The sequence below is a fragment of the Amblyomma mixtum genome, chromosome 4 (assembly GCF_055824585.1).
Source record: "Amblyomma mixtum isolate Tamu chromosome 4, ASM5582458v1, whole genome shotgun sequence".
NCBI classification, from domain to species: Eukaryota; Metazoa; Arthropoda; class Arachnida; order Ixodida; family Ixodidae; genus Amblyomma; species Amblyomma mixtum.
In genome coordinates this window covers 67,098,606-67,125,369 of record NC_143015.1, presented here as the reverse complement: position 1 = coordinate 67,125,369, position 26,764 = coordinate 67,098,606, and the positions used below count along the sequence as shown (strand labels likewise).

General features: G+C 48.7%; 2 protein-coding genes across 2 annotated transcripts; one reads left to right on the top strand and one right to left on the bottom strand.

Moving 5' to 3' along the window:
* The first annotated feature begins 72 nt into the window (after nucleotides 1-72).
* On the top strand, nucleotides 73-9,889 carry LOC149346739 (uncharacterized). Its single transcript, XM_089586661.1, has 3 exons — nucleotides 73-275; nucleotides 6,809-6,978; nucleotides 8,502-9,889. Exons 1-3 carry the CDS (start codon nucleotides 249-251, stop codon nucleotides 8,878-8,880), a joined length of 576 nt encoding a protein of 191 aa, XP_089442787.1. The 5' UTR covers nucleotides 73-248; the 3' UTR covers nucleotides 8,881-9,889.
* Nucleotides 9,890-10,311: 422 nt separating this feature from the next.
* Nucleotides 10,312-25,308, bottom strand: LOC149346738 (chitotriosidase-1-like). Its single transcript, XM_089586669.1, has 4 exons — nucleotides 25,151-25,308; nucleotides 17,050-17,298; nucleotides 12,198-12,473; nucleotides 10,312-11,387 (listed from the first exon to the last, which is right to left on the bottom strand). The coding sequence occupies exons 1-4, from the start codon at nucleotides 25,295-25,297 to the stop codon at nucleotides 11,142-11,144; spliced, it is 918 nt and encodes a 305-aa protein (XP_089442795.1). The 5' UTR covers nucleotides 25,298-25,308; the 3' UTR covers nucleotides 10,312-11,141.
* Nucleotides 25,309-26,764: the final 1,456 nt, after the last annotated feature.

Here is a 26,764-nt window from a genome sequence, read left to right as displayed (position 1 = left end):
CTGTGTGCGGCGGTGGTGACGTCTACGGGACGCGATGTTGCGGCGAAGTACGGCGTCGGTGGCGACGGCGACGCTAGCATAAAAGGGCCGGCTGCGGTCGAGGAGGAACAGGCGCATCTCTCGTACTTCGAGCACCGAAGACACGAAGACGTTCGCTCCGTAGATCACTTACCTCCCTGTGGGCGCGCACTCTCGGACTATTTATTATTACCGTTCTTCGCACCGACGTGGCCACCGGTGGGAGCGCGATGGCCTCTGCGGTTTCTTCGGCGCTGGTGAGTACTTCGCGCGCATATTTTGGATGCAAACTTCTCGCTACTAGTAACGCACTAGAACGCTTAATAATTAATAATAATTTAGATTTACGAGAGCAAATCCTAGTGAGCTGTAATGAAGGACACCGTAGTGGAAGGACTCCGGATTAACCTCGACACTCGAAAATTCGGGGGCGTTTTGGGGTTTCGCCGCCGTCTAAATTCGGGCCGGCTCTGCTGGATTCGAGCCCGTGACCTCTTTGCAGAGTAACAGAACGCCTTAGACATAGTAGTGCCGCGGCGGGTTTTAGAAGACGAATTCACCATCGAAACGAAAGTCAGGAGTAGGTTTTGCAAGCAGTAAGATTTATGCCCGCAGCAGTTGGGAATGCTGAAGGAGCTGGAAGGCTTTCCTGTTGATTGCTTCTAGACGCAGTCTGAGTGACGCATTGGCCATCTACAAGGCCGATCACGCTGCTCATGCGCACTAGGGGCACTATTGTGTGCAGTCATCGCAGCCTTATCGGGTTGTCTTTTAGAAATGTCTAGGGGAATTCAGATCCTATATCGCAGTATTTTCCAGGGGGTTTTCCTCAGCCAGCGCTATTCTTAGCAGACGCGCGGAATAAGTTTGGGAAAACTGCTCTCCAAAAATAGGCGAGATGAATCATAAGCTTCAACTGCCCGATGTTAGATAGCAAGAAAGAGGAAAAAAAAGACTTGCACTTGATCACTCCAGCCGAAACGTTTAATTTTTTCTTGAATACAGCCATAACGATATGTAGATTCACGGACGTCTTTAAACTTTCCCGACTTCTCACAAATGCATGCGCGTTCTACCGCAGTTGCATCCAACGCAATGTCAAACTTTATAGCCATGCTAAGACTACTCTATAGTCGTAACCCTGTCCCAGATAGACGCGGTGACCTTAAGGTTTATACTATTTTCATTATTTTTTTCCATTTTGTTGTTAATTCAGCCCCCCCCCCCCCCCCCCCCTCCCCAATATCTTCGATATCCGCGAATCGATGCAGCGGACGGCAAGAACGGAATGTAACTTTGAAAAAAAAAAAAAGAAAACGCTATGTCCTACCAGTGCATAACGCAATATGTCCTGCGCGAAATCTTCCACAGGTGTCTCTAGAGTTTCAGCAAGGTACGATTGCGTTCAAGCCAAGGTTTAGTTTGAAGCAAGCTATAGTTACCAGACTATAGCGCCGACATGTTTCTTTAATGATTCTCCTCGAAAAGCAAGATGTTTTCTCGAGATACTGAAGGCCACCGCGGTGCCTCAGTGGTTACAGCACTCGGCTGCTCACCCAAAATACACGGGTTAGATCCCGGCCGCGGCGGTTGAATTTCTTTGAGGGAGAAATTCTAGTGGCCCGTGTACTGTGCGATGTCAGTGCACGTTAAAGAACCCCAGGTGGTCGAAATTTCCGGAGCCCTCCACTACGGCGTCTCTCATAGCCTTAGTCGCTTTGGGACGTTAAACCCCATAAACCAAACCAACCAATATACTGCGCTTTGCTTTGACACGGGTTTGGCTTCACAGCTTTAAGAGGGAAACGCACACACTATGTGCATTGCAGTCACCGAGTATTGGCCTCAGTAAGGAATGAGGAAAAAAAAAACTCTGAACAGATTGCAAAGGCTCCCAGCTTGGCAGGGCCGTTTCGAGGCCGTGTATGCAAGCTTCGCTGCTTAATATTCCAGCCGTCCGGCTTAACTTGCCTCGTGGACCGAAACGGTTGAAACACGACTCCACTGGAAAAACACAGAGGCCTTCGGCGATGCTTTAGAGGGCCACTCACATTTTAACGTGCCGCTTTTACGGACGTCGACGTCAAACGATATCTTATACGCAGCCAGACATTCGCGAGCTATTCTGGTAAGTCATTAGGCGCCCTTTAATATTCAGGACTGGGCTTTGGTGATCAATTCGCATACATTTCGGCGCGCAGGTTTATAGTCAGTCATTCATTCGCTACCGCTTTGGCGACCGTCCATTTGTTTTTAGCCATTGGATGGTGCACGAAACAGTCACAATCAATCTTCGCAACTATCATTCCAGGCCCGTGCCACTCACGATAGTCGATTTAGTTATAATTTGTTTGGCTATACTGATTAAAATTATCCCTTCGGCATCATTCCTTCCAATTACGAGAAAATTTAGCAAAATCAGTTGATACGAATTGTCACGAGTCCCAGGATATCATTCGAACCCGCTGCGTACGTTTACGCAATTGGCAAGGCTCCTGCGTTATTGTGCTCCCGTAATTTTGAATCATAACATCATGTTTACAAATGGCTCACGAGAGGAAGTCAATGTGCTTGGGTATAATTACAAGTTACTCTATGGCGCGTTCTCCGAACTACTTCGAAATTTCTGCCTTCGCAAAATTCTACGACCTGGTAGCAGCATAGCAGACGCTAAGCAAGTCAACGGCAGTTGAAACGACGCAAGCATTCAGCGAACGTGAAACAGCAGAAGGAAGTTGCCATTACTGGCCGCCACGGCCTGGATTTAAGATGAACGCTCTAAATGAAAGTCGGCGAAGTCTCTTAGGTACGGCACTTTCCAAAGTTTAGATGAATAATTGATTTTGAAATTCGCTGTGCTCGAAATATTCACTAAACATGGTAAGCGATAATTTTGTCAGGCACACTTATCGAACAAACTAGCTGAAAGGGCCTTTTTAATGGATTTTTTCCCCTGATTTGCGGATATGCTTCAACCGGGCACTGGGAATTAGAGGGAGCGATGTTCATTCCAGTCTTTCCCAGAGATGTGCATATATCCTCCCGACGCTGGCGCACGGATTCTGCTGTTCGCCTTGAACTATTTATTCCGGAAAACGGGCAGGGGGCTGTCAGATTGCCTCTTCGTCTTCGCGATCCATTCAGAAGCGATAGATACGATAACCGGGCCCTTATCAAGATCTTATACGAGGTGCGGTGGGCTCCCTTGTCTGCACCTGGCGGTGTTACCGCTTCGCATATCAGAAACATATCTCGCTCACATCTAAGGTCACAGATCGTACGGGTAGATATGGCGTTTTTATCGGACAATCAGGGCTACCAGGACTGCGGCTTTCGTTAGCCTGATATCCGACATAAGCGGGACAAAAGAAAAATGCACCTCTGGAAGGTTGAGCTGCGTGTGTGCGTATGTTCCAAGGGAGTCTTACTAGAGCGCTAACCTGAAGGGGACCTGCATCATTACGTGAGATCTACGGATGGCTCCTAACTAGCAGGCATGAAAAGGCAAACCAGGGAGCGATCTGTTGTGGACTGTAAGCTTTCAGACACCTGTTAGGCGAGTTCTCTAAACTTGGCGGTGACCGAGGCGGAAGTCTTCCATACGCTGCCAGCTATCCTTTTCGCGATCAGCTCTCCTTGCATGCATATACGGTGGCCCCCTCCAGAGCATAACCGCTGGAACTCGAAGCATGGTACGTTTCATATTACCTCCAGTATCGCAAGGTTCGAAGCTCTCAATGTAGTTAAAGAGGCACCGAGGTGAAAATGAGGCCGGACGAGATTGACGAATTATTACTTTCCAATGAAAAAGAGGCCCGCTTCTGCCGAATACGGAGCCCGTACACAACAATGATGTGCTACCTCGTAGATTTGCAGAGTGTACGTATTACTGCCTCATGTGAGCGACAATAGTTCCGGGTGATTCTTTTCGAAACAAAAGCGAGGAGATTCGTTTCTGTAGCCTTTCAAACAAATGTGCTAGGAGTAGTGAGTGAATACATGTTTCTTTAGGTGGGAGGGAAGGGGGGGGGGGGGGGGGGCTGAAGGGAAAAAGAGGAAGGAAGCGGATGTAACAGGCAGTTCCAGAACGAGAAAGCTCTTCAGCGCTCAACTCGTCCAACTGAACGTTTTGCTTCAACGTAGACACGATGAAAGCACTATTAGATAGTATGTTAATTAAGGGAAACCTTACGTTCAATTAGTTTGTCCCGTTGGTTTTAGTTTTGGCGTGGGGCAAATACTTGTTTTAAATGTTTGACTAAAACATGAACAGAACAAAGAAATAGAAAAGAGAAACAGACATGAGAGTGGAAGAGAAACGAGATATGTGCAGCGAGTATTGTCTAGGGCACGGCATCTGCCAGAGGAGTCTTAGCGTGGCATACAGTGGGTAGTCGCGTGTTTGTACCGATAATGCTATCGGGCCACCTAGTTGGATGCCTAGCTCCTCCCTAAGAAGAGGTGCAATCAGTCACAGGGAGACGTACCGTGAGAACAACAAAACATGAAACGCAATCAGTACGGTCATGTGATGTCCTTTATGTTCTTTGGTTTGGTTTGGTTTGGTTTATTGGGGTTTAACGTCCCAAAGCGACTAAGCCTATGAGAGACGCCGTAGTGGAGGGCTCCGGATAATTTCGACCACCTGGGGTTCTTTAACGTGCACTGTCCTTTATGTTGTGTTTTTCCCTCTGCAATAATTTCATCGCAACAAAGACGCAGTACGTTTCGACGTTAGCTACGCAACCAACAACGATCACCGTCTTGCAGTGAAAAACGGCGCTTAGCTAAGAGTATATACACACAAAGAAACATACCGTATTCTATGCACGCATACGTCGACGTGCACGTATGCATTTGTCCATTCACATTTGTGTAACGTGATGCCGAAATGAATCGTGACCTCATCTTTTTAGACTTCTGTTGTTTAACACAATGCACCAGTGACGACTCGCGCACATATATTCATTAGTTCGTCTCGGACAAGCGTTCTTTTCCTACAGTGGACAAAGCAGTAATAGAGTGACCGAATTTTTATCGTGCGCCACTCCGGTTTCCTTCGAGACTTCGTAGGTTGCATTTTAAGAACGTGCGCTATTACAATTTTAGTCACGTAGGGGCAGTCTCGGCGACTCCAGTGAGGCTTTCGTTTTCATTGATGTAATGCTTTACACCCTCTCCAAGCAACAAAGTATTCTGTTCGCGGATTTCGGGATGACAGCTTACTTTTCTCATGCCTTCAGTGCTGCTATTAAAACACGAACAAGTTACAGGACTCATTAAATCTCAGGCTCATCCAAAGAAGCTGCCTCTTAGGAACCTATCATTGTCCGCAGTGCGCGAAGGTGTATAGGAAATCAGCACGAATACTTGACCTTAGCACTGTGTCCCGCGGCTTGATTCTTGTCCTCGTAAAATTTTCATACCCAATATTCTTGGAAGGTAATATGCCGCTCTAGCCTGACCTGATTCTAGTGTCGATATTTTCTTTGAGAACATATGGTTTATTGGTTTATTGGGGTTTAACCTCCCAAAGCAACTCAGGCGATGAGAGACGCCGTAGTGGAGGGCTCCGGATAATTTCGACCACCTGGGCTTCTTTAACGTGCATTGACATCGCACAGCATACGGGCCTCTAGAATTTCGCTTGCATCGAAACTCGAGCGCCGCGGCCAGGATCGCACCCGTGTCTTTCGGGTCAGCAGCCGAGTGCCGTGATCACTCAGCCACGGCGGCGGGGTTTTTGATGATATATGTACAGGGCAAAGTTCTGCCTTTCAGACTGTGAGACGACGTGGTCTAGCGGCTGTGGAATGGAGGAAACAGATATCCTCCGTACCTGGCCGGTGGCATGCATGTTGCCGTTGGCAGCAGCGGTGTGCGTTTGGCTTCCGGCCGAAGCCTCCACGATCCATTAAGCTCGCGGAAGTCCTGACGGTAACGATGCGGAAAACAAGTGGCCGTGAAACCTTTTCCTACTGCACCCGGCTTACTTTACTAGTGCCGCGGGTTCATGCCCCTATGTTCTTACGCGTGACAGAACCCCAGAAACTTAAAGCTGCACGCAGCCAATGAAGTTTGTTTGAATTGCTAGATTCGCTCATTTCCTTGGATTGCGCAGTTAACAATTGTCCCGCCAGCGTTTTCGTCACCGGATGTGCTGAAATGCTTTTTGTGTGCGTCGGTGCAGTAAGTATAATGCGCAGGCCACTGTTTTCGGTCACGGACAGATGCATTACACCGCCATTCCGTTTTCACGCACGGAAATATTAGGCACAAGAAGGCTAAAAGACATAAAAGGCACCGTGAACTTGTGCGCCCGTGCATTCCCATTTTCCTATATGCTGCAAGCAATGTATACCACGCGTGAATCCTTACCAAACTTTTTTTTTAATGTGAGAGCATTATATGGCTCTGTCGCGTCAGCAAAAAAGTGTCCGCAATTTCGTCCGCAAGATTACATCGCTTTCTAAAGATGTGTGAAAGTGTGATTGTGACAGACAGTGTGTGATAAAATGTTTCCCAGGGAAAAATTTGGTTGATGAGGTGCAATTAGTTAATTAAACGTGAAAAAACACGATAAAATACACTTAGACGTCAAAATAGCCATGTGCGTCGATATAGTACACGGACGTCAGAACATCCACGGACGTCGATGTAGTACACAGACGTCAGAACAGCCACGGAAGTCGATATTGTATGCGGTCGTTTTGCTCTCGCATTGCTCCAATTCGGGTAGCTGCAGTGATCTAAAAAGTTTTTATCTTTTTGTGTGTGTATGTGTGCGCAGCTCCTGTGCAGCCTGGCAGCGCTGTCTTCGGCCTACGTGCTCGTCCAGCAGCCGCCCGTGGTGTACACCTCGGCGAACCCGCCACCGGTGGTGCCGGTGGACAGGCCACCCCTGATCGCGGGACCTGGACAACCGTCAGTAGTCTACCATTACGGACTCGGAGGCGTCAGGTAGATAGACGCCACAGTATATACGCCCTATAGTCATAACACCGACCTTTGATAAGTGTCTACACTCGGGTTTCCGCCCTATAGCCATAACCTCGACTGAAGGGTATGCATTGAGCAGATGACAGGACTGTGGTTGCAGCTTTCTTTATCAACTGGGGGTCACTCGATGAGAGAAATGCTTGTGCCGCTCGGCTGATGCAGGGAGTAACTGTCGCACTTCTATCATCCGCACAATGCATACGCTTGTATCCAGATTACCACGATTCAAGTGTATCTCGATACCTTTCAGCAGCAAACAAATGAAAGTATATCAAGTGAGGCTCAAAATAAACTGCCTCAAAGGAGGCTCTGTGAAGGATGGCAGAAGATCGCACAGTAATAACAATCTAGGTTGATACCTCACTTCAACGGAGACTTCAACGGAGCATTGATTTCAATCAAGAGGTAGATTAGCTTCTGCATGAAGAAAATGTAGAAATAAATCAAAAGGTGCCAACGCATGACATTCAGATACGTGCTTGGTGTGGAAATAACTGACAGCTGTCATTGCCGCCCCAAGCACTTTGCTCCTAGTTTCACTCCCTGCGGTGAACTAGGGATGCCACCAGTCGTAATCAAACACTTCATACGCAGAACACATGGCCCACATCTGCAGTTAGCTGCGTATTATAGCCAACCGTAAACCCTCCTTGGGTTTACCGAAGCCAGAATGCCGTTCTCAGAAGCTTGCACAATTCTTCCATTAAGGAATATAGCTTAAATTCGTCTTCCGTTGGGATATTCTTTTTATAATCTCTATTCCTACTGTTACTAACCTGTACACTTCCATAGCTGAATAGGGAAAGGATATCCAGGTCTCTTCGCTTCGGTTTACAAAGGCGTGAAACTTCATCGTCACCATCAGCCTGACAACGCCCACTGCAGGGCAGATGCCTCTCCCATGTCTCTCCAGTTAACCCTGTCCTTTGCCAGCTGCAGCCACCGTATCCCGGCAAACTTCTTAATCTCATCTGCCCACCTAACTTTCTGCCGCACCCTGCTATGGTTGCCGTCTCTTGGAATCCACTCCGTTACCCATAAGAACCAGCGGTTATCTTGCCTTCACATTACATGCCCTGCCCAAGCCAATTTCTTCCTTTTGATTTCGACTATAGGATGCAATTAACACGCTTTTCTTCCCTCACCCACTTTGCCCGCTTTCGGCCTAATAACGTTACATCTATCATTTTTGTTGAGGAGGTTGCCAGTGTGAACTAGCCCAGGTATCACTATATCCTCTGCCAAACTTTCTGGCGCCCCTACTACGCTTCAGTCGAACTTTAAGGTCGTTACATAGAAGCGTATAGCTTTATTCTTTAAAAACCGGAAGCTAACAATAAAATATGAACCTCTAGTCTCTCCACTCAGGTTTACCAAAGCTTTCGTACCTTCGAAGCTAAATTCGGTGCTTTTACATTAACGTGCACAGTGTTCCTATGCTGCCATAGACGGGCGTTAACAATGAGACCACTGACGTCTCGCAGGCCACAGCTCCAGCCTCCCGTAGTCCTGGTGAGAGTGGTTCCCGTGTTGCCTCCTCAGCTGCCTCCGCAGCAGCCGCCGTTCATCGAGGAAGTGCCACCCGTCCTCAAGAACCCCCCATCCCCGGACGCTGGAGCCGCCAAGCCGCCAGCCAAGAAGCCGACCAGCAGACGCGGCCACGGTGCAAACTGCCCCGAGGTGGACAACAAGAAGGGAATCGCCCCACCGCCCACGCGCAAGCCCTTCAAGCGCGGCCGTGAGACTCAGGCGCGCCGCAAGTCCAGGAGGCCCCCAGAGACGACCACACGGCGTCCACCGAGCAAGGCTAACCGTCGCATCGACCCCAAGAGCGAGCGGCTAACCGCCACCAAGAACGCCTAAGCCTTTTCGAGTCGTCTGCAAGCAGTCTGGCCAGAGATTGCTTGCAGGATGGAAAATCTGGCGGCCGTCTTCCACTGACGTCTTCCTCGATGCGCCTTTGTGGCTGACGTCTGTTCCAAAACTGACAGGGTCTCTGCGTTTTTGCGTCCGTTAATTCGTGTGCATCAAGATTTATTAACAGTAGTGCAGGCTGCTGAACTATAAACCGGGCCCGCGACAACTGTTGTACATCCGTTAATTCGTGTACATCAGGATTTTTTAAGCACTAATCCCTACTGCCTCCAGCAGCCTCTTCTATAAACCAGGCACGCGTCACCTGTTTCAGCAGGCAGAACTGCCAGATATGGTGCATCATTCTCTCAAATATCAGTAGCGCTGATGGTTCAACGAAGACACAACAATACATTGTTGTCTCTTAATCTCGTTCTGTGAAAAGTTAAGAGCGTAGAACCACCATGAACAAGCTACTAGACACAACTCTCGCTATTTTTGTAAGAAGCTCCGTTTCTCAATTATTGCGACATAGTATGCATGCCTATCCGAACAAGAAGATTTAGCGAGATAAATTTCTGAAGACCTGTGCAGACGCTTTGAGGAGGCGACTTCCATTTTTGACCGGCACTCTTTCGTTATCAGTTCGAGATGACTGTCAACGCAGAGAGGACGCTGCTGAACTGCAATGCCAAGCAAATGCAGGCATCTCTTTTTAGTCATAGCACAAATGTAGTCATTACACTTCATATGCGAAGAAGCGGAGACCGCAAGTCAACGCTGCCGTGTCTATGGCCTGAAATAATTCGCCACGCGGCAGTTTTGTTTCATCATTACGTCCCTCACTCTCTCATGACACGCCATCGCGCACAAAACGCCCTCGACTTTTATTAAAGCTGGTACCAACTGCTCCGGCTTGTTCCAACGATCGTCATACTCCATCATAAATAATTTATCGACGTTTTCAGTTCATTTCGAGTTTATTTCTTTGTAAATAAACAGATGTTTTATTCACAAAGCAGTGGTGTTCATTATTACCGACGGAATATGAATTCGACGAAGTCGTCTCTTTCTCTTACAGCAGAGGAGCATCCATACTGAAGCTCAAACGCGTAATCTTCAGCTGGGCTAAAACACAGTGGTGGACTACATGGGAGTTGTACACAACAAACAAATCCCCCTTCTTTGACCAACTGATAAATGTCGTTCTTTATATCACGCACGCTATATACGAACAATGCATTGATACACAAAATGGCACGTCGTTCATGTCCATTTTTAGGTCTTCGTATTAAAACTACTATAAATACTATTTGTACTGGACACGTTTAGCGCATGTTTTCAAACCAACCTTACGGGGAAATCTAAGCTATGGCAGCACTATGCGAGTCCGCAAACTTCTCCCCTAAAGTTCCAGATATGCTGAAGTGGTTAAGTTAAAGCTGTAAAGACGCCGCAGAAAGAGAAACGATGCCTTAAGGCCGGGAGGGGGGGGGGGGGGGGGGGGCATAAATGCACTTGAAATAATACGAAGCATGGAACAAAAGAACACGGAACGTTAACAGCAAGGCGGCACACTTCTCTAAAGATAACCAACAAAAACTGCGAAGACAATCAGCAAATATTGACTCAAATACCGGAAATAAAGAGAAAAACAATGTGAAAGAGCAGAAATATAAAGGAATATGCGAAAGTACTTCACAACGGACCGCCTACGATGTCCGGAAGTGATGGGCCAGAGAGCGAGATAACGCGAACTGACACAGGTAGTCCCGAGATGTCCGCCAACACGAGCCGCAAACCTTCCCCACGGAATGTCACAGGTGAAGGAACACCGAAACACCATCAACAAAAGAGTGTGAGAAGTCAAAGAAAAGGAAACTTAGAAGGAGAAGGTGGACTTTACGGAAAAGGCAGTGGTCCAAGTTCAAACTCTGAGAGGGCAGTGGAAGCAGCTCACCCAGAGTCTAAAAGCAATATCCTTTATCACTATATTTCACCGCTTAAACAGTTCAAAGATTATGCAGATAGAGGAAGAATACGAAAGAAGGAAGGAGACTAGAGAAAGTTAAAAACGAAATACTTAGGAAACTGGCCTAACACCTATAGCCGACAGTTCCTTAACATGTTACGCCTAAGTCTATAGAAAGTCGGTGTAAATCTGGAAAAACACATCACTGGCGAATATAGAAAGTCTATTGGAGTCTAGAGGAAGTCTGTGAAGCGTATGCTGACAAATGCTCTTCCGTGAGGGCGCAGCTGGACGCGGCCTACGCCTCCAGGGGGTCCTCGTAGAGGCGCTTGAGCAGCGGACTCATGGCGCCCCCGCAGGCTCCCAGGGGGTCGTCCATGTGCGTGTCCATCGCGGCCAGGCACAGGCGTCCGTGGCCATCCAGCGCCATGCGCGCCAGCTTGTGACGCAACTCCTCGGGCCCTTCGAAGGCGGCCACCGTGCTGCCGCTGCGAAGCAGGCTGCACTCGCGGCTGCGCGACCGCTGCCGCGACCAGCCGCACACCTGCGCCGCCAGGGGACACTGATGAAGACACTAGAATTTTGGGAGAATATGACAGCATTTATCCAGATGTCGAAGCAGGCAAAGGTCTATGCCTAAGTAATGTATCTGCAGTGGACGTAAGTAAAGAAACTGTTGGGCGACCTAAATATACAAGTTCAGCATTCAAAATTGGTATAGCTTAGAATAATGGACTTTATATTGCAAAGGAAAGCAAGGATTTCAAGGTACTAACTTCTGACAGGTTGAATGGAGAAATAAGGAAAAAATAGCGGAGGTGGTACTCGTCACCACCTGGTTTCAAAGAGGACATTCCGCCCATCCGGCCCCGCCGCGGTGGCTCAGTGGTTACGGCGCTCAGCTGCTGACCCGAAAGACGCGGGTTCGATCCCAGCCGCGGCGGCCGAACTTCGATGGAGGTGAAATTCTACAGGCCCGCGTGCTGCGCGATGTCAGTGCACGTTAAAGAACCCCAGGTGGTCGAAATTTCCGGAGCCCTCCATTCCGGCGTCCCTCATAGTCTGAGTCGCTTTGGGGCGTTACACCCCAATAAACCAATGAACCAATTCCGCCCATCCTTCCATCAATTCAGTCGAAATTCTCGCTTACGTGTGCAGCCTTTGGCAAAAGCATAGCATAGCCCCCTCACGCTCTGTGGAGCTTAGTATCTATCGAGGGTGAAGAGGAGGTGCACTTCCGAAGACCCCGGGAGCCTTATAGACACCACAGTTACTAGCATATACAGCTCAAAAGCAGACCCTGTAGCCGGGGGACTTTTGACCAGCTCTTTGCCTCGGAGCTGGTAAAGTATACCTCGAAGAATGCGGCCTTGCCGGGCGAGCCGGTGTAAAACTGCGGCTCTCCGGGCCCCACACTGGCGCTGTCCCCTTCGGCGTGATTGGCAGCGTTGTCGGCCAGGCGGTAGGTGAGCGCCGCCAGCGACTGCGTCACGCACAGCTTTCCCCAGTGGCCGTGGAAGAGGCGCGCCGCCAGGGAGTCCAGCAGGACGCGCACGCTGGGGCCCTGGGCCGCCTCGTAGGGGCTGGCGCACCGGGGCCAAGGGCTGGACGGACCGTACAGGGAGTGCGCCTGCGAAGGGAGTGATTGGGGAGAGAGATTACAGGTGACGTACTGCATACGACGCAGCGTGCTATGATAGGTATAACGTTAAGAGATCGGAAACTGAAGAGTGGGTGAGAGAACAAACTCGTCTTAATAACATCCTACTTGAAATCAAGAGGAAGAAGTGAGCTTGGGCAGGGCATGTAATGCGAAGGCAAGATAACCGCTGGTCCTTAAGTGTAACGGGGGGGATTCCAAGAGAAGGCAAGCGTAGCAGGGGGCGGCAGGAAGTTAGGCGGGCGGATGAGATTGAGAAGTTTGCAGGGATACGGTGGCCGCAGCTGGCAAAAGACGGTTAATTCGAGAGACATGGGGGAGGCCTTTTCCCTGCAGTGGGCGTAGTAAGGGTGATGTCGACGATGACGTCATAACGTGGCATCTAGTCCGCGTATAACGCACGGTTTACATCGTTGCCACCCCTGCACATTACGAGCGAGTGTTCAGGTGAACATTTCGCGGAACAGACGTTGGTCAAGATGAAACAGAGTGACAAAGAATCCATAATGATCACATACAAGATACAGACCACTTCGACATGGTGATTAGGACGAAAAAATACAAAATTACAAGGAATAGGCGTTCTCACAGGACACGGGGCTAGTGCTGTGAGTAACGCTGTTCATTATAGCGCTGTGATCTGAGAGCCCTCTTTGATTGTCTTTTGTGTTTTCGTGCTAGTTACCATGTCGGAGCTATTTGGCAACAACTAGGCTAACTGTATTAATTAGACAGCGCAAAGAAGACAAAGAAGGACGAAAGAATGCAATAGGGCGCTTGTGCTGTCTTCTTTCGTCTCTGGTTGTTTTGCTTGCTCTATAATTATGAATTTCTACCAACTGGTGCAGCTTCTAACGTTAGCCTAACTTCGTTTCTTCTTCGAAGAAAACCATTCACTTTACCAGGTGCATTCGGAAATCTTTAAAATGAAGCATTCTGGGCTATAAAGTGGTCCATGTAGTCTATACAATGAAACCACTTGGCACAAATTTGTTTTAACCGTCGTTTAACCGTCGTTTAAGACAGTGCAGGCGCCTGGTCAGGGTGGAACGCTTTTCCCTTATAGAACGCCACATTCCCGTCCCACGCTGACCCTCGGCCGGAAAACCGAATGTGAATTACATCCTCCTTTTCGGCAGCCTCCGCACCATCCTGAAAAAAAAACAACCCGAAACCTCTCCATAGCACTTTTTGCATTCGTACACATTCCATGACGACCATTTCCACGAAGATCCGTCTATTACAATAAGCAGTTTTCTACACCTTGGCACATAACCTTTGATAGAATTCGTGATATTCCCCGCTCCGTACTCTGAGCACGAACGTTACTTGAAGCACATTCACGCTTTTTGTGTTGTGAAAGCTGTATATAATAAGTTCTGTAGTTAACTCCATGCGCGCTGGCAGGGTCGGGCCGCTGCCAAGAAATGTAAACCTTCCTCGTCTGTTAAATAAAGCCTCTGGGTATCTTTAATAAGTGCTGGATTACTTAGAGACGGTGTACAAATATAGCGAACTGCAGGAGCTTTATCGAAGTACCTGAAAGCGCCATCTATTAGGAACACTGCGGGTAGGTGGAAGCATGTGTTAAAGCTGGACGGTAACGTTTCACAGATACTGACTTGGTAGTTGCTGCGTACTTAATGGGTGTCTGAAAAAGCAGGGCCTCCCGCATACATTGCTGCACTGAAAAACGAACACTGTCGCGATAATTGATGAGCACGGCTTCACTGCTTCAACGAAACGATACGTCTCCTAGCATCTATGAAATCTGGATAGGCTTTGAAAATAGGCGTACGCTGTTTAGCGACCAGATCCGATTCCAAAGCTAATTCTTCAAATGTCTAAATAAAATTGCCTACGTGCGTATAAGATGATATTATTAAAAAAGGCGCGGAGGTAACTTAGCTAAACGGGTGATGAAACCGTCTGATATGAGAAAATGAAAACAAGCGCTTTGCCAGGATTTCTTTCGTCTACACAAAGACACGTGCCCGTGATGACCCCTGAGGTCATCTCGTAGCATGTCCGGGAGTGGGACACTATACGTGGGTCAACACCCGTGCACGACTCTTCGTCGATGGCTCGCAAAAGAAGACACGACGCGAGCAAACACGCACACCACCACGAGGTGGGATTGGCTGCACTCCAGGAGCAAGCGGAACAAAGCTCGGATGCCAACAACATCGTCGTCCAGACCCGATGAGTACCGATTTTTCAGGATTTCCTCAGAGTATCTCGCAACAATAGTGTGTGCGCAGCGACGGCAAGTTCAACCCGTGCGCGTATCCTGGATGAAACTGCGTCGCTTGTACCAGAGCTGGACATGAAAGGACATGCGCCTTTTTGCCAGCTGTCCCACGCTTACTACGGCAGAGTGGCGCAGCAACTCGTAGCCGATAGCTACAGTGAGCAATACAGCACCTGTCATACTCAGCGACATTGGGCCATTTCGTATGACACCAAGTCGTCCGATAATAAGTTATATTATGCTCCACAGTGCCTTTGAAGGTACCATCAGCAATGAATGAAACGCGAACAAGAAAACTGAGGTGACATCTCAAAGACCCCGTAATATTAGCTCCTGGAAGGGAAATGCTAGCGCGATTGAATACCACTCCTGAAGAAGAGTCTTCGCGCCTTCCAAGTCAAAAGAATCAGAGCAAGTATTGAACTTCCCCGGGATGAAATATTTTTATTTTGCGTTTCGTGGCTCAGCTGTCTTGTTCGCGTTTCATTCCTTGCTGATAGTACAGTCTTTATCAAAAGTACACAGCCCAAGGGGTCTGCTTCTGAGCGCTGCAGCGCAGCTCCTCCTGCACACTCAGGGACTCTAGTTTTACTAAGGCGGGAAGAACTTGAGTCTTCAACCCTCCCCAGCTTAGGACTGTCAAATGTGCTTAAGAGCCCCGCTACCGAGCTAGGAAGCAAACAAAATAGCCAGCAAGAAGTTATAATTTTGTCAAGTCCGTCACGGCGAACAAAAATTCGCGCTAGACAATATTCAGTTTTCCGTTGACAACAAAGTTTGGGTCGTGAAAGCTCAGGATCTATGTAGAGCGTTCGTCAAAAATTTTCCACAGTCCACCGGATTTGCTTCTGGCCTTTATAAAAATGGTCTATAGAAAGTATTATATAGGCTGTGTACAGCAGTGCTGTCCTCTGAACAAGGTTTGTTGCTACTCTATTCTCTTCCTAGGACGTAGTCTTCCGAGGACGTAATTCAGGAGACTGGAAAGTGGGTTGTCTCGATAATGCCCTCTGTAGTCACGTGACCCCCGGAAGTCTGGATGCAGTGGTTGAAAAGGTGGAGAAGGGATTGTGTTACATGTTTTTACAGCGCTTCAGCGTACGCCTTCACATACAAAACCGCCGATCGCCGTGCATCCTCGCAAGGAATCCTCACGGAAATCTCGGGTAGCCAAGTCCTGCTTGCAGTTGAAGTACAGGCTCAAGGCTTCTTTAGGTTGGTCCTGCCTCGTTAATAGGTATACCCAGCACCGAAGCGGTCACCAAATGGTTTGAGCATTCTCCTCCAATGCGAGAGGAGTGGTGTTCGATCCCCAGTGTTGCCGGGTACCCACTGGCTTCCAGTGGGTACAAGATTTCCCCTGACCTGGTGCTCAGTTCCTCTTGGGCAAAATGCTTAGAAAACGGGTCTTTGAACCCAGCTCCTGCAGACGAAAAACACCTTTGTGCCATGGCGCTCTTTGGCCACAGATGTCATTGCCTCATTACTATTCATCATCAGGTATGCAATCCGCTCATGCGGGCCGCTTTCATCTTCAAGGAGAAAATGTAAATTATTTCCGACCAACCTGGAAACAAGGACTTAAAAGGGAGCAAGGGCGGTAAATGTTTTCGCTCAGAGTGCACAGCTCAACCACGCCATCAGGGCAAAGCGGGAAAGAATGAGAGATGGAAAAGCAAATGCGAGAAGAGGCAGGGGCGAAAACTCTGCCTTATCGGCAGCAAAAGGTTACGTGTTAGGCGCCCTCAGAAAAAAGTTATTGTAGCACTGCGTCACCATCCACTCGTATGCTATTGTTACCGGCGGATGGAGCATGCACGTCCGCTCATCCCTTTCAGACATTTCAGGCGACTGCTGTTCGTGACAGCGCTTTTTTTTTCCTCACTGCCTCATCCCGCAAACTATTGATCACCGAAAGTAACCCCCTTACCTAAAATAACCGAGCAGCAGGTTTTTGCTTCTGAACCGAATAAAAGCGTCTTTACGGCACCCCTAAAGACTGATAGGTGTCAAAACGTGACGGCAAGGGTTCATATTGCTTTACACAGATTCTATGCTCAAGGACTACCGTAACTGCTTCGATACGCGGCTAACGAAGAAACCACCGTTGCCCGGTTACTTTGGGCAAAGACGATACGTGTTTTGGTCTACGTAGTGGTTCGAACTAAGACGCCCTCGAACCAAGCCCATACACAAACTCCAGTGCATTAGTGCAAAGCACTTCTGCCGAGCTGCGAAACGAAAGCTGGAAACCCTTCACTGGCTGATCGCGCGTGGTCTCCTCGGCGCCCGCACCTGTAGCACCAGGAAGTCGGCGAGCTTGGCGAGGGGCTCGATCTGTGAGCCCATCTCGACGAAGTGCTCCTGCGGCGGCAGCGTCACGGCGAGCAGGAAGTCTCGCGGCGCCGCGGGTCGCCTCAGCTTCGAGCGGAGTAGCCGCACCAGGTCGGTGAGGGCCCGAGCGTCGCCAGCGCGGCCGCACCTTCCGCCGGGCGTGGGCCAGTGCAGGTTGACGCCGTCGTAGCCCAGCGACACGAGCGTCGCCTGCGGGGAGTTCGAAGACAAACAGCCCTGTACCAACTGCCCGGCTTCCGTGCGAATCCACCTTCCAAACAAGCGCGCCTTGGGCGGTGCCATTGTTCACTGGACTGTCTCTGCACCTGCACCTGATATCTCTGCACCTGCTCGAAACATTCTAATGAGCGGGTGCTTTGACACCTGTCGGTACACAACCAGATGGATCTGCAGTGTTTAGTTTAATCTAGTTTAGTTTAGTTTATGGGAGTTAAACGTCGCAACAGGCTGTGAGGGACGCCGTAGTGAAGGGCTCCGGAAATTTCGACCACCTGGGGTTCTTAACCTCGCATAGTACACGAGCCTCTAGAATTTCACCGCCATCGAAATTCGACCGCCGCGGCCGGGATCGAACTCCCGTCTTTTGGGTCAGCAGCCGAGCGCGGCAACGGAGAACATTATACAAATGGTTTATCCAAAGATGGTTTGGTTTGGTTTGGTTTGGTTTATAGGGTTTAACGTCCCAAAACAACTGAGGCTATGAGGGACGCCGTAGTGAAGGGCTTCGGAAATTTCGACCACCTGGGGTTGTTTAACGTGCACTGACATCGCCCAGTACTCGGGCCTCTAGAATTTCGCCTCTAGAGGCCCGTGTACTGTGCGATGTCAGTGCAAGTCCGAAGAAAAAAAAACTGATAGAGACACTCATGACTTCTTACGTGTGAGAATGCGTACACTAATGCTCACGTTAGAAGGTGTACGTTACCAGGTGCAAGGTGGTTGGCTGCGACGCCATGACAACAGATTGACCCCATTGGTTGGAGGGTCCCCTTTGAGTAACATTTTATGCTTTGTCCTTTAGTTGTAAACGACTATAGAGTTTTCCATCATGTACAAGTAGATGTCAAAACACCCCCTCCTGTTGCAAGCAGGCGAAGAAAGGTCACGCTATATGCCCATCAACGCTGACACTTCCACAGTCATTGTGTCCAGTGCATACATCCCGTCCATCCAGCGAGCAATATGGCGACGCATTGTTCTAAAGGGTTTTTAAAAGGCTTTAGAACGCTGTATTTTGTGCTGTTATATCACCCTATCCGCTCCATTCATTGCCTTCCTTTCAGCCCCAGCAATGATATCAAACCGAGAAATTGATATTTTTTTCTAAATATCGCCCGATTACAATTACAGCCAAGTGTTTTTCACACGGCTTTGTTGTATGTGACATGCATTTCGCTGTCACTGATACACCCTGGTAGCAGCCATCGTAGTTAAGTATACGGAAACCAAACATTTCGTTATGGCCTTACAAGAGACATTGTGGCATTGCCTAACGACGGTGAAATCCCAGCAGATGATCACACACCGCTTATTTCCTGTATAGGCACCAAGAATGAGGTATGTTTTGAGCAGTGCACAACGGTTTCACGCTAAAGGCAGCATAACGCATTTAACCCGCCGACTTGTACTACAACCAGACTACTTGTTGTCTTGTGCTTGCCCTGAAGTCACTTTGAAACCATAAAAGCCGAGGCGTCGATGGGGCATGCTTCGCATGGTGAGCGCATTTCACAGGCCTCAATTACATGTTCTCACCCCGTCGTATGGTTGCGATTAAAGAAAGAGCTGGGTATGTTTAGGAAAACCTGAGTAGCCTTCCTCATACGGGGAAGAATCTGGTCGAGGAACTGCTTTTCTTCGAAGAGCTTAGGCTAATCTTGGGACAACACACATGACAGTGTGCTTGGTTATTGCAGAGCTTGCCATGCAGGGAGCGAACAGCTACGGGTGAGGCCGCTGTACACGGAGGCGCGCAAAATATGGCTCTTGGGAAGGAGGTTATGGTGACTGGGGGGAAAAAAAAAACATGTATTACTGCGGCTCGTGCCCGCCACCGCTGAACCACACTATGAATCAGGCAAAACAAAACAGTGCTGAACAAAGACACCGCAGCAGAGATGTAAGTGCCTGAAAAAAAAAGAAAACTGAAAAAAAAAGGGAAATAACGTTATCCTCGTTTTTTTATTTTGTTTCATTGCCCATAAGAATGGCGCCGACGATAATCGCGTCTCTACCCTGGAAAGCGGCACTGGCCTATCGATGCACCCTATATACGTATCTGCAACGCCTGCAACATCAGGGTGGTCAGAAGTGCGAAAAGAGTGTCTTCAAAAAACAGATATCTCTGCTTCTGGAGCAGCTGTTGATTTTGTGAATTTTTCCGCCAACATATCGGAAAGTACCAGATGGACCCGCAAAGGGTTGGAACTTGGCACCACCGTCGTTAACACCATCTGCCCTCGGCGCTTTACTCCCTGCAGGAGGTTTGTGGAGGAACATGGAGGAAGGAAAATTCCTCCAAGTGGAGGAACATGGAGGAAGGAAAATTCCTCCAAGTGGAGGAAGCTGGCAGCCATGGAGGAAGGAAAAAGAGAGGAGAGGCCGTCACGTGACATTTTGTGAAGCCGGAAATCAGCTCGGCGCTATCTTGTCCGGGCTGACGTCATCGCGTAAGTCCCGCCCTCGACTACTGCGCGCGCGTTTCAAAGCCAACGAAGGAGCGTGCTACCGCATGGGCACAGATCCCCGCGCTGGTGGCGCTTGGCTGCTTGCCGGCCGGTTTAGGGCGCCCTATGCCGGTGTTCGTCAGCGGAAAAGTTAATAAAGCGGAAATACCCGTGTGAGACAGGCGGCTACTTTCAGTTACTGCGTCGTCTCCGCGCCGTCTCCAACTGCTCGGCCCTGGTCACAATTAGTAGCAGCCGAGAAAAATACTTATCTCAGCTCTTTCAAGCGCGGGAAGTGACCTTCGCTTTCAATTACTGCGGTGCCCCCCCCCCCCCCCCCCCCCCTCTGGCAACGCCCGTCCCTGGGACTCTTAAGTTGAAGGCTGCATTCGATGAAACTAGTATACTTGCTTGTTTAGCTCAGCGCTCGAAATTAGCCGCGAGCCTGTTACTTTCTTGGCCATTTTTCATTGCCGCTGACAGCTGTCAGTGAAGTTTTGTGTATATCTGTCTCATATAGCTAGTGTTGCTTCTGGCGTTTCATTCTTCGTGCTCATGGTACATGTGCTCTGACAGGTGACCTTTTCACATGTGTATGTGTGTGCATATATATATGAGTTACGACTTTTTTTTCTGATTAACCTGCCCCAGTTGTACATCGGCATCATCGGTGAGCCCCAGTTGTAGTCGCCAGGGGCGTAGCCAGGGAGGTGTTTCGGTGTCAGAACATCCCCCCAAATTTTTCTGAGCTCTACATCCTTCCCCCCCCCCCCCCCCCCCACACACACACATTGCATTGATATAGTAAATGTGGAAACGAAAATAAGAGTGCCCATTTATTCTTCACCCTCGCACGGCGTATGGCACTCCTTTTAATTCTAGGCACAGTTCACCCCATTATTAACAGACCTTTTTACATCAGTTTACTTTTTCATATCCTTTGCATTCTCCTCAAATGAATGTATCGCGAAAATAAAAAGTGCTTTTTTTTTAAAGCACCTGCAGCTGAGCGCAGGTTTGCATGTATGGGGTTGAAATTTTGACAAATGTCATTGGTTTGCAGTTGATGACTTTGTTATAGAGCAGAAGCTTTTGTGTTGTTGTATATGATGTGAATTGTAAATAGCCAAGTTTTTTCGTGCGAGTTGTTTTTTGTGAGAAAATAAATGTTTTTTACAAATGAAGTTCTCGGCATCCTGTGTGCATTCGTATCTTTATGTAGATATTGCAGCGAACAAAACTAACCCTTCGCCTTTATTAAAGAAAAAAAATCTCTAAGGTATCGTTTAAGCGCAGGGTCTCTCTTCATTTTTACCGGCGGCGTATAACAGGGGCGTGCAAGCATGCAAAGCGAGCGCAGCGGCTTCCTTTAAAATATCGCCCTCCACCCATGTCATGGCCCCCGCTGCTCACACAAGCGCAATCGCGAAAAACGAAAATAGTTACACTAACACTAACGTTGCAAGAGCACGCCTAATAGCAACGATGTTTCACTGCCGATGGAAACGGGAGCGCGAATGGCACACGCACACTGCACGCACAGGACGCGAAACGTCCGCGCAATACGCCGACGACCTCTCTAGGGCACGGCGTATTGAATCACTGGTGAACGAACAGCGCGAGTGCTCCTCAGTAAGCAGCGGTGGTCTCCCGACGGCTCCGAGCAGTGACGCAGTTGACGAAATGCCCGTGCGATCGTGATCGAGCGCGTTGAAATCAATGCACGCAACAACGAGAGTTTTGCAGCGAATTCCGCCTGAGATATGAGTGAACGGTGCCAACGTAAGCTTGTGAGCACGATCAAAAACAAACTCGAGCAGTTGAGAAAAGTACGCCGCACCACAACTGCTACGCCGCGGTCGTCTGCTACCGCCCGACTTGCAAGCAGCAACTACGACGCCGTTGCTAAGCTGCCCGGACTAGGTGGCCTCCAGATCGCGAAAAAAACCACGTGATTTCCTCCACATTTTTCTCCCATGGTGTTGTGTGGAAAGGGCCTCTCCTCTCTTTTTCCTTCCTCCATGCTGGCAGCAAAGAGGGAAATGTCGCCACTTTCTCATACTTCTCACTACTCTCACAAAAGCCCCTACTAACAGGTGAGTCCCTCTACCGGCGTACTGTCGAGAAGGTGCACTCCTGTACTCTCCAGTTATCGTAACTCCGGCAGCCAACAGACGGCGTGGTCTGCGCGACGTTTGCAAGAGTACAACCAGATGGCGACACCGTGGTGAGCCGGCAGCAAAGCGCGCTGCATTTATACAACCACTACAACCCCCCAGCGGAGCAACTTTGAAAAGAGCGGCGCGTCCTTCGGGCTTGCTAATGAAAGAGGGCGCGCGTCGTCTGCGTCATTGGTATTCGTTCCACAGCCGTTCCGTACGACAAATCAATTCCTAGCCCCCCCATGGGCTGCCATTTTTCTTTCGCTGGGCATCGTGCAGACAAGGAAAAGACAGCGTAGTGTAAACAGAGATGATGGAACGATGACTTCATTTTCTCTCGTGGAACCGAGAGAGACTGCCCGCGAGAAAACAGCAGGCAGTGTAGGCAACAATTTCACTTTTCTCTATGCCCTTCCTGAAAAAGACAAGGGGACTTTACTAGCCTGAAGCACTCCCTATACGCTACGCAGGTAGGCTATTGTGAGTTGTTATCACACTAAAATCGATAAAAGTCGGCAACCTGCCAGTTACAAAGGCTCCTAGAACTTCAGCCTCATGAGAAGGAGACGGCCCTTATACTACATGCATCATTACTTTCCTAGGAACGTTGATTGTGACGTTCTTTGGTTGCGCACTCAGCGAAGTATATATACATATCTAACGCAAGGCTTCAAGAGATGCGTGTTATCACCCAGAAAGGTTGAGTTCGGAATGATGAGGGGAGCAGTAAAGAATGCGAAGATGGGATCGATTGTACAGGAGTCCGGCTCCTTTGGTTGAGTTATGTCATGAAGAAGGATGAAGGATATATGTTGGAAGACGGGTGATCGAGATGGTCATTGAAGGGAAAAGGGCAAGGGGGTCACCAGTGAAGAAATGGAGAGACAACTGGTGGAGACAGGCCTGCGAGAGTAGTAGTTGGTGGGTAGGAAAGAGCGGAAGACTCTGATTAGAAACAGCGGCCCCACATCAACAACTGGAATGAGTTGAAGGATAAAACACTGAAGAAAAAAATTTCCCTTTCATTCGTTCACTCTGCTGCTTCGCCTCCCCCGCACGACTTAATTCGCTGTGAACGCCAAAGCTGTAAGAGCGATCTGCTTCGTTGGGAAACACTGCAGGAACGCTGTCCAATTGTCAGTTTCGAGGTAATAGCAACCTATCATGTTTACCGTGTAGGAATCACGTGATCCGAAAAGATCAGTGTTACCGGATTTTAGTGCGCCGTGTATTAAATCCCCAGAGTAACGGTTGACTATCGAGAGGCGGTACTATAACTGCTACCGCACAGTCAGGGAAAATAAGGAGAGGATGTGTGTTGCGCAAGGAGTAACGCATTCCCGACGCCCGCTTCGCGCTCTCATACGCCGAAGGTTTTTGAATGGCGCTCTTACGCTATCATCACGAAAAATGCGAGTGTCCCCCTCGTGCAGCGCACACGTGGCTGAGTAATCGACAGCATGGTGTAGAAAGTTCTACCATATAGTGAAAACGCGCCAGCCTGATTGAATGAAGGTTATTTTCTCAGGGTGTATTACAACAGGGTGTGTTACAACGAGTCTTGCAATGGTGCTACATTGGGGAATCGCATTTGTGCGTGGGGCGAATACCTGTGCACTTCGGCCGACGCCGACTGTCATAAAATAGGTTCAGCGTCCCTAATTACAGCTGGTGTTGCACAGCCCTTATTTGTTTACTCGGTGTTGAGAGAAAACAGCCGACCAATAAATGCGACGGTGAGAAGCAGCAGCCTCGTGATGTAAGAAATAACGATGTACGATGGGATGTACAGTCGTGAGCAGCCTTGTCTAGAGCGCTCGGGCGGTGCACTTCCTTGCAAACAAATCCAGATTTTGTGGCAGCCTCTAGGGTCCAGCTGCAACGCTTGCACGGAAGTAGCGCCAGATAGCCTCGTAAACAAAGCAGGCACGAAAACTTTGCCCTGTAATGAGGGGCTGCTCTCTAATTTCGGTTTTTGTTACCAAGTGCGCGCTGCTCAAGCGCTCTATACAAGGCTGCTCACGACTGTACGGTCCAAGAGAATTATGCAGCATGCCATGAACTGGTGGAATAGAAGCATTTTAAGTTCAAGTACAGTATCACGTTTCAGAATAGTAAACACCAGAGCTGACTGGCGGGAAGATTGCTTTGTTTATGCAAACGTAACATATTTCCATTCCATTTCAAACTGAAAGAAGTAACCGACGCGTGGAGGAAAAAAATTACTGACAAGCCCACTTAGCGATCCTACTGTAAAGCGGTCTAGCGGTGTGCTGAAGACGCTAGACGCGAGAAATTGGAGAGCTTGTAACTAGTGCGTTCAAAAGAACTAAGATTTTTTACTTGTCTATAATAAAGCAAAGTCAGAAGTTATGCACATCACGAGGAACTGTCATCTGGAGCACAGCTATATGTTACATATATAGTGTTCTTGTTTATTAATGTCGGTACTCCTGACTATAGGTAACTGTTGGACGGGGAAAATCTATACATTTCTTGTGCCAACCTGCACGTATCAGCGCTCAAGCAGTTTACTAAACCATAGCATAGCTCCAGAGCGACTCTGCTTTATTTGTCAATATGTTTCCATTTAAGTAGTTTATCGGCATATGAATTTCAATTCATGCATTCCAACTAGGCTCCTAGCCCCAAACTATAGGCACTGGCTAAGGCTAGCGATCCAGGAGTTGCAGATTTATCTTCGTTACTAATTCTTCAAAAGATAAATTTAAAAAAAACTTTGAGATCACTGCGGCGAACCGCACTGGAGCAATGCGAAAGCAAAACTTCCATGTTCTATATCGTCGTCCGTGGCTGTTCCGACGTTCATGTACTAAATCGATGTCCGTCGCTATGTTGACGTCCGTCGCTATGTTGACGTCCACACCCCATATCGATGTCCACGCCTATGTTGACGTCCAATCACTATATAGACGTCCATGGCTATTTTGACATCCAAGTGCATTTTTTTTTTCGCCTATAATTAACCGAACACATCTCATCGACCAAATTTTTCCCACAGGAACATTTTAGCGTACACTATCTCCCACTTACACATTTTCACGCATTTATCTTCAGAGAAGGACGTAATCGTGCGGAAAAAAATTGCGGACACTTTTTGATGACGCGAAAGAGCAATATAATACTTTCGCAATAATAAAACTCCGGTCGTAAGCAAAGCAAGAACGGCGGGGCGTGCGGAGGAGGACTCGCCTTGAGGTCGGTGGCCAGCGTGTCCCTCTGGACGCTGTCGGAGGCGAGTCGCGACCAGTTGGCGTTGTCCGTCTCCTCGCCACCCACGGTGAACAGCAGCCGCGTACCGTAGCCGCTTTGGCGAGCCACTCGGGCCAGCTCAGGCATGCCGAACTTCCTGCACGTAGGCACACACCCCTATGTCTCCACAACGTGTTCCATAGCATGATACGCTCCCAATCAGGACAGGTAAACGGCCCAATATTGGAAATGGATGGTTTCAATGTGGTCCACTGTAGGACCGGCCTTTGCCAACACATTTCCAATACTGGGCCATCCTTTTCCAATATTGGCGATAGATGGTTCACTCCGGTCCCTTGTAGAACCTGTCTTTGCCAATACATTTCCAATATTGGGCCGCTAAGCTGTGCTGCTCGGACCGTCATCTGCCACCAGAAACTTCGAGACAACGGCCCGGAAAAGCTTTTCTAGCCCAACTTTCGTGGGGATCAGTTCGACATCACCAACTGATCCCCACGAAAGTTGGGCTGGAAAAGACCAACTCGCGCCATCTATCGGCGGGCAGTAGCGTAATTCAGTGAGAATAGTTTCAGCTGTACACACAAACACAGAGGAGGACAAGGTGAAGCCCTAACAACGCAGGCGCTTGAGATGTCTGAGCCTCTCGTCCTCACATATGTGCTCCCGATCGTTCGGGGTCTCAAGAAGTGTCACCTGTGATGGCCCAGTCGCTGCAAAATCTGACTCGCAATATGGTTCCTGCTTTCGCACTATGTCTGGCGGCCACAGAGAGTTAATGGATTTTACCGATCATTCGAAGTTTCAAAATTCCTACGGTAAATTAAGACGCTTGTAAGTGACATGCGGCGCATGATGGCTGCCACGAAAACTAAGAGCGTTTGTCCAGATTTAATGGGCTTGCAGAGGTTTTAGCCTCTTCGTGCGAGAGAGTTTTCATCACCTATGGGCGCATGCCAGCATGTTGAAAAGTACACGGAAGGAAGAAGCGCACAGCCTTGGCCAGGATGCTTCAGGCAATAGGGTTCGCTTTTGGGCCGTGCAGTTGGGTAGTTACGCAACATGTCCGTTCCAAATCTTCGAAGGGCCAGGAGATATGCTCACCTCTAGGCAACTAACGTAGGAGAGGAACATTAAGGAGACATATTTGTCTTCCAATAAATGTCATCCGAATAATGATGATGATGATGACACATGGCTTAAATTGCACTATTGAGCTCAGAGTTTCTCAAAAATATATAGAGGGAAATCTAATGGCTCTACACTTAATCCTCCAAAGAGAGACGCTGGAATGCCGCAAGGATAAGGTTTCGTATTTGACTTGGCCATTGTTGGCCATGAGTTAGAGATTAAGCTATAACAATACGACTCTTTTCGTGGAAAACCTTGAATAAGTGCTGCAGTTTTCCCACCAACCTAACACTTTGGTTAAATTTATTAACTCAATAGCACACAATTAAAGGAACTGTATCAAAGCGCAGAGGAGTGCATCGTGCCGCAGCTGCAGGTTCAATGGCAGAATCCACATTTTCTTCCCAACACTACCCAAGCCAAGTAAGGAATTTACTTCGTCTTCCCGGCATTCCCAAAGTGGAT

Bases quoted from the DNA above. Each gene is read 5' to 3' on its own strand.
- LOC149346739 (XM_089586661.1), top strand. From the start codon at position 249: ATGGCCTCTGCGGTTTCTTCGGCGCTG. The intron at 276-6,808 runs GTGAGTACTTCG...ATGTGTGCGCAG, and splicing joins CTGCGGTTTCTTCGGCGCTG to CTCCTGTGCAGCCTGGCAGC. The intron at 6,979-8,501 runs GTAGATAGACGC...GACGTCTCGCAG, and splicing joins TACGGACTCGGAGGCGTCAG to GCCACAGCTCCAGCCTCCCG.
- LOC149346738 (XM_089586669.1), bottom strand. From the start codon at position 25,297: ATGCCTGAGCTGGCCCGAGTGGCTCGCCAAAGCGGCTACGGTACGCGG. The intron at 17,299-25,150 runs GCGAGTCCTCCT...AACTCCCCGCAG, and splicing joins CGCTGGCCACCGACCTCAAG to GCGACGCTCGTGTCGCTGGG. The intron at 11,388-12,197 runs GTATACTTTACC...CTGGCGGCGCAG, and splicing joins GCAAGGCCGCATTCTTCGAG to GTGTGCGGCTGGTCGCGGCA.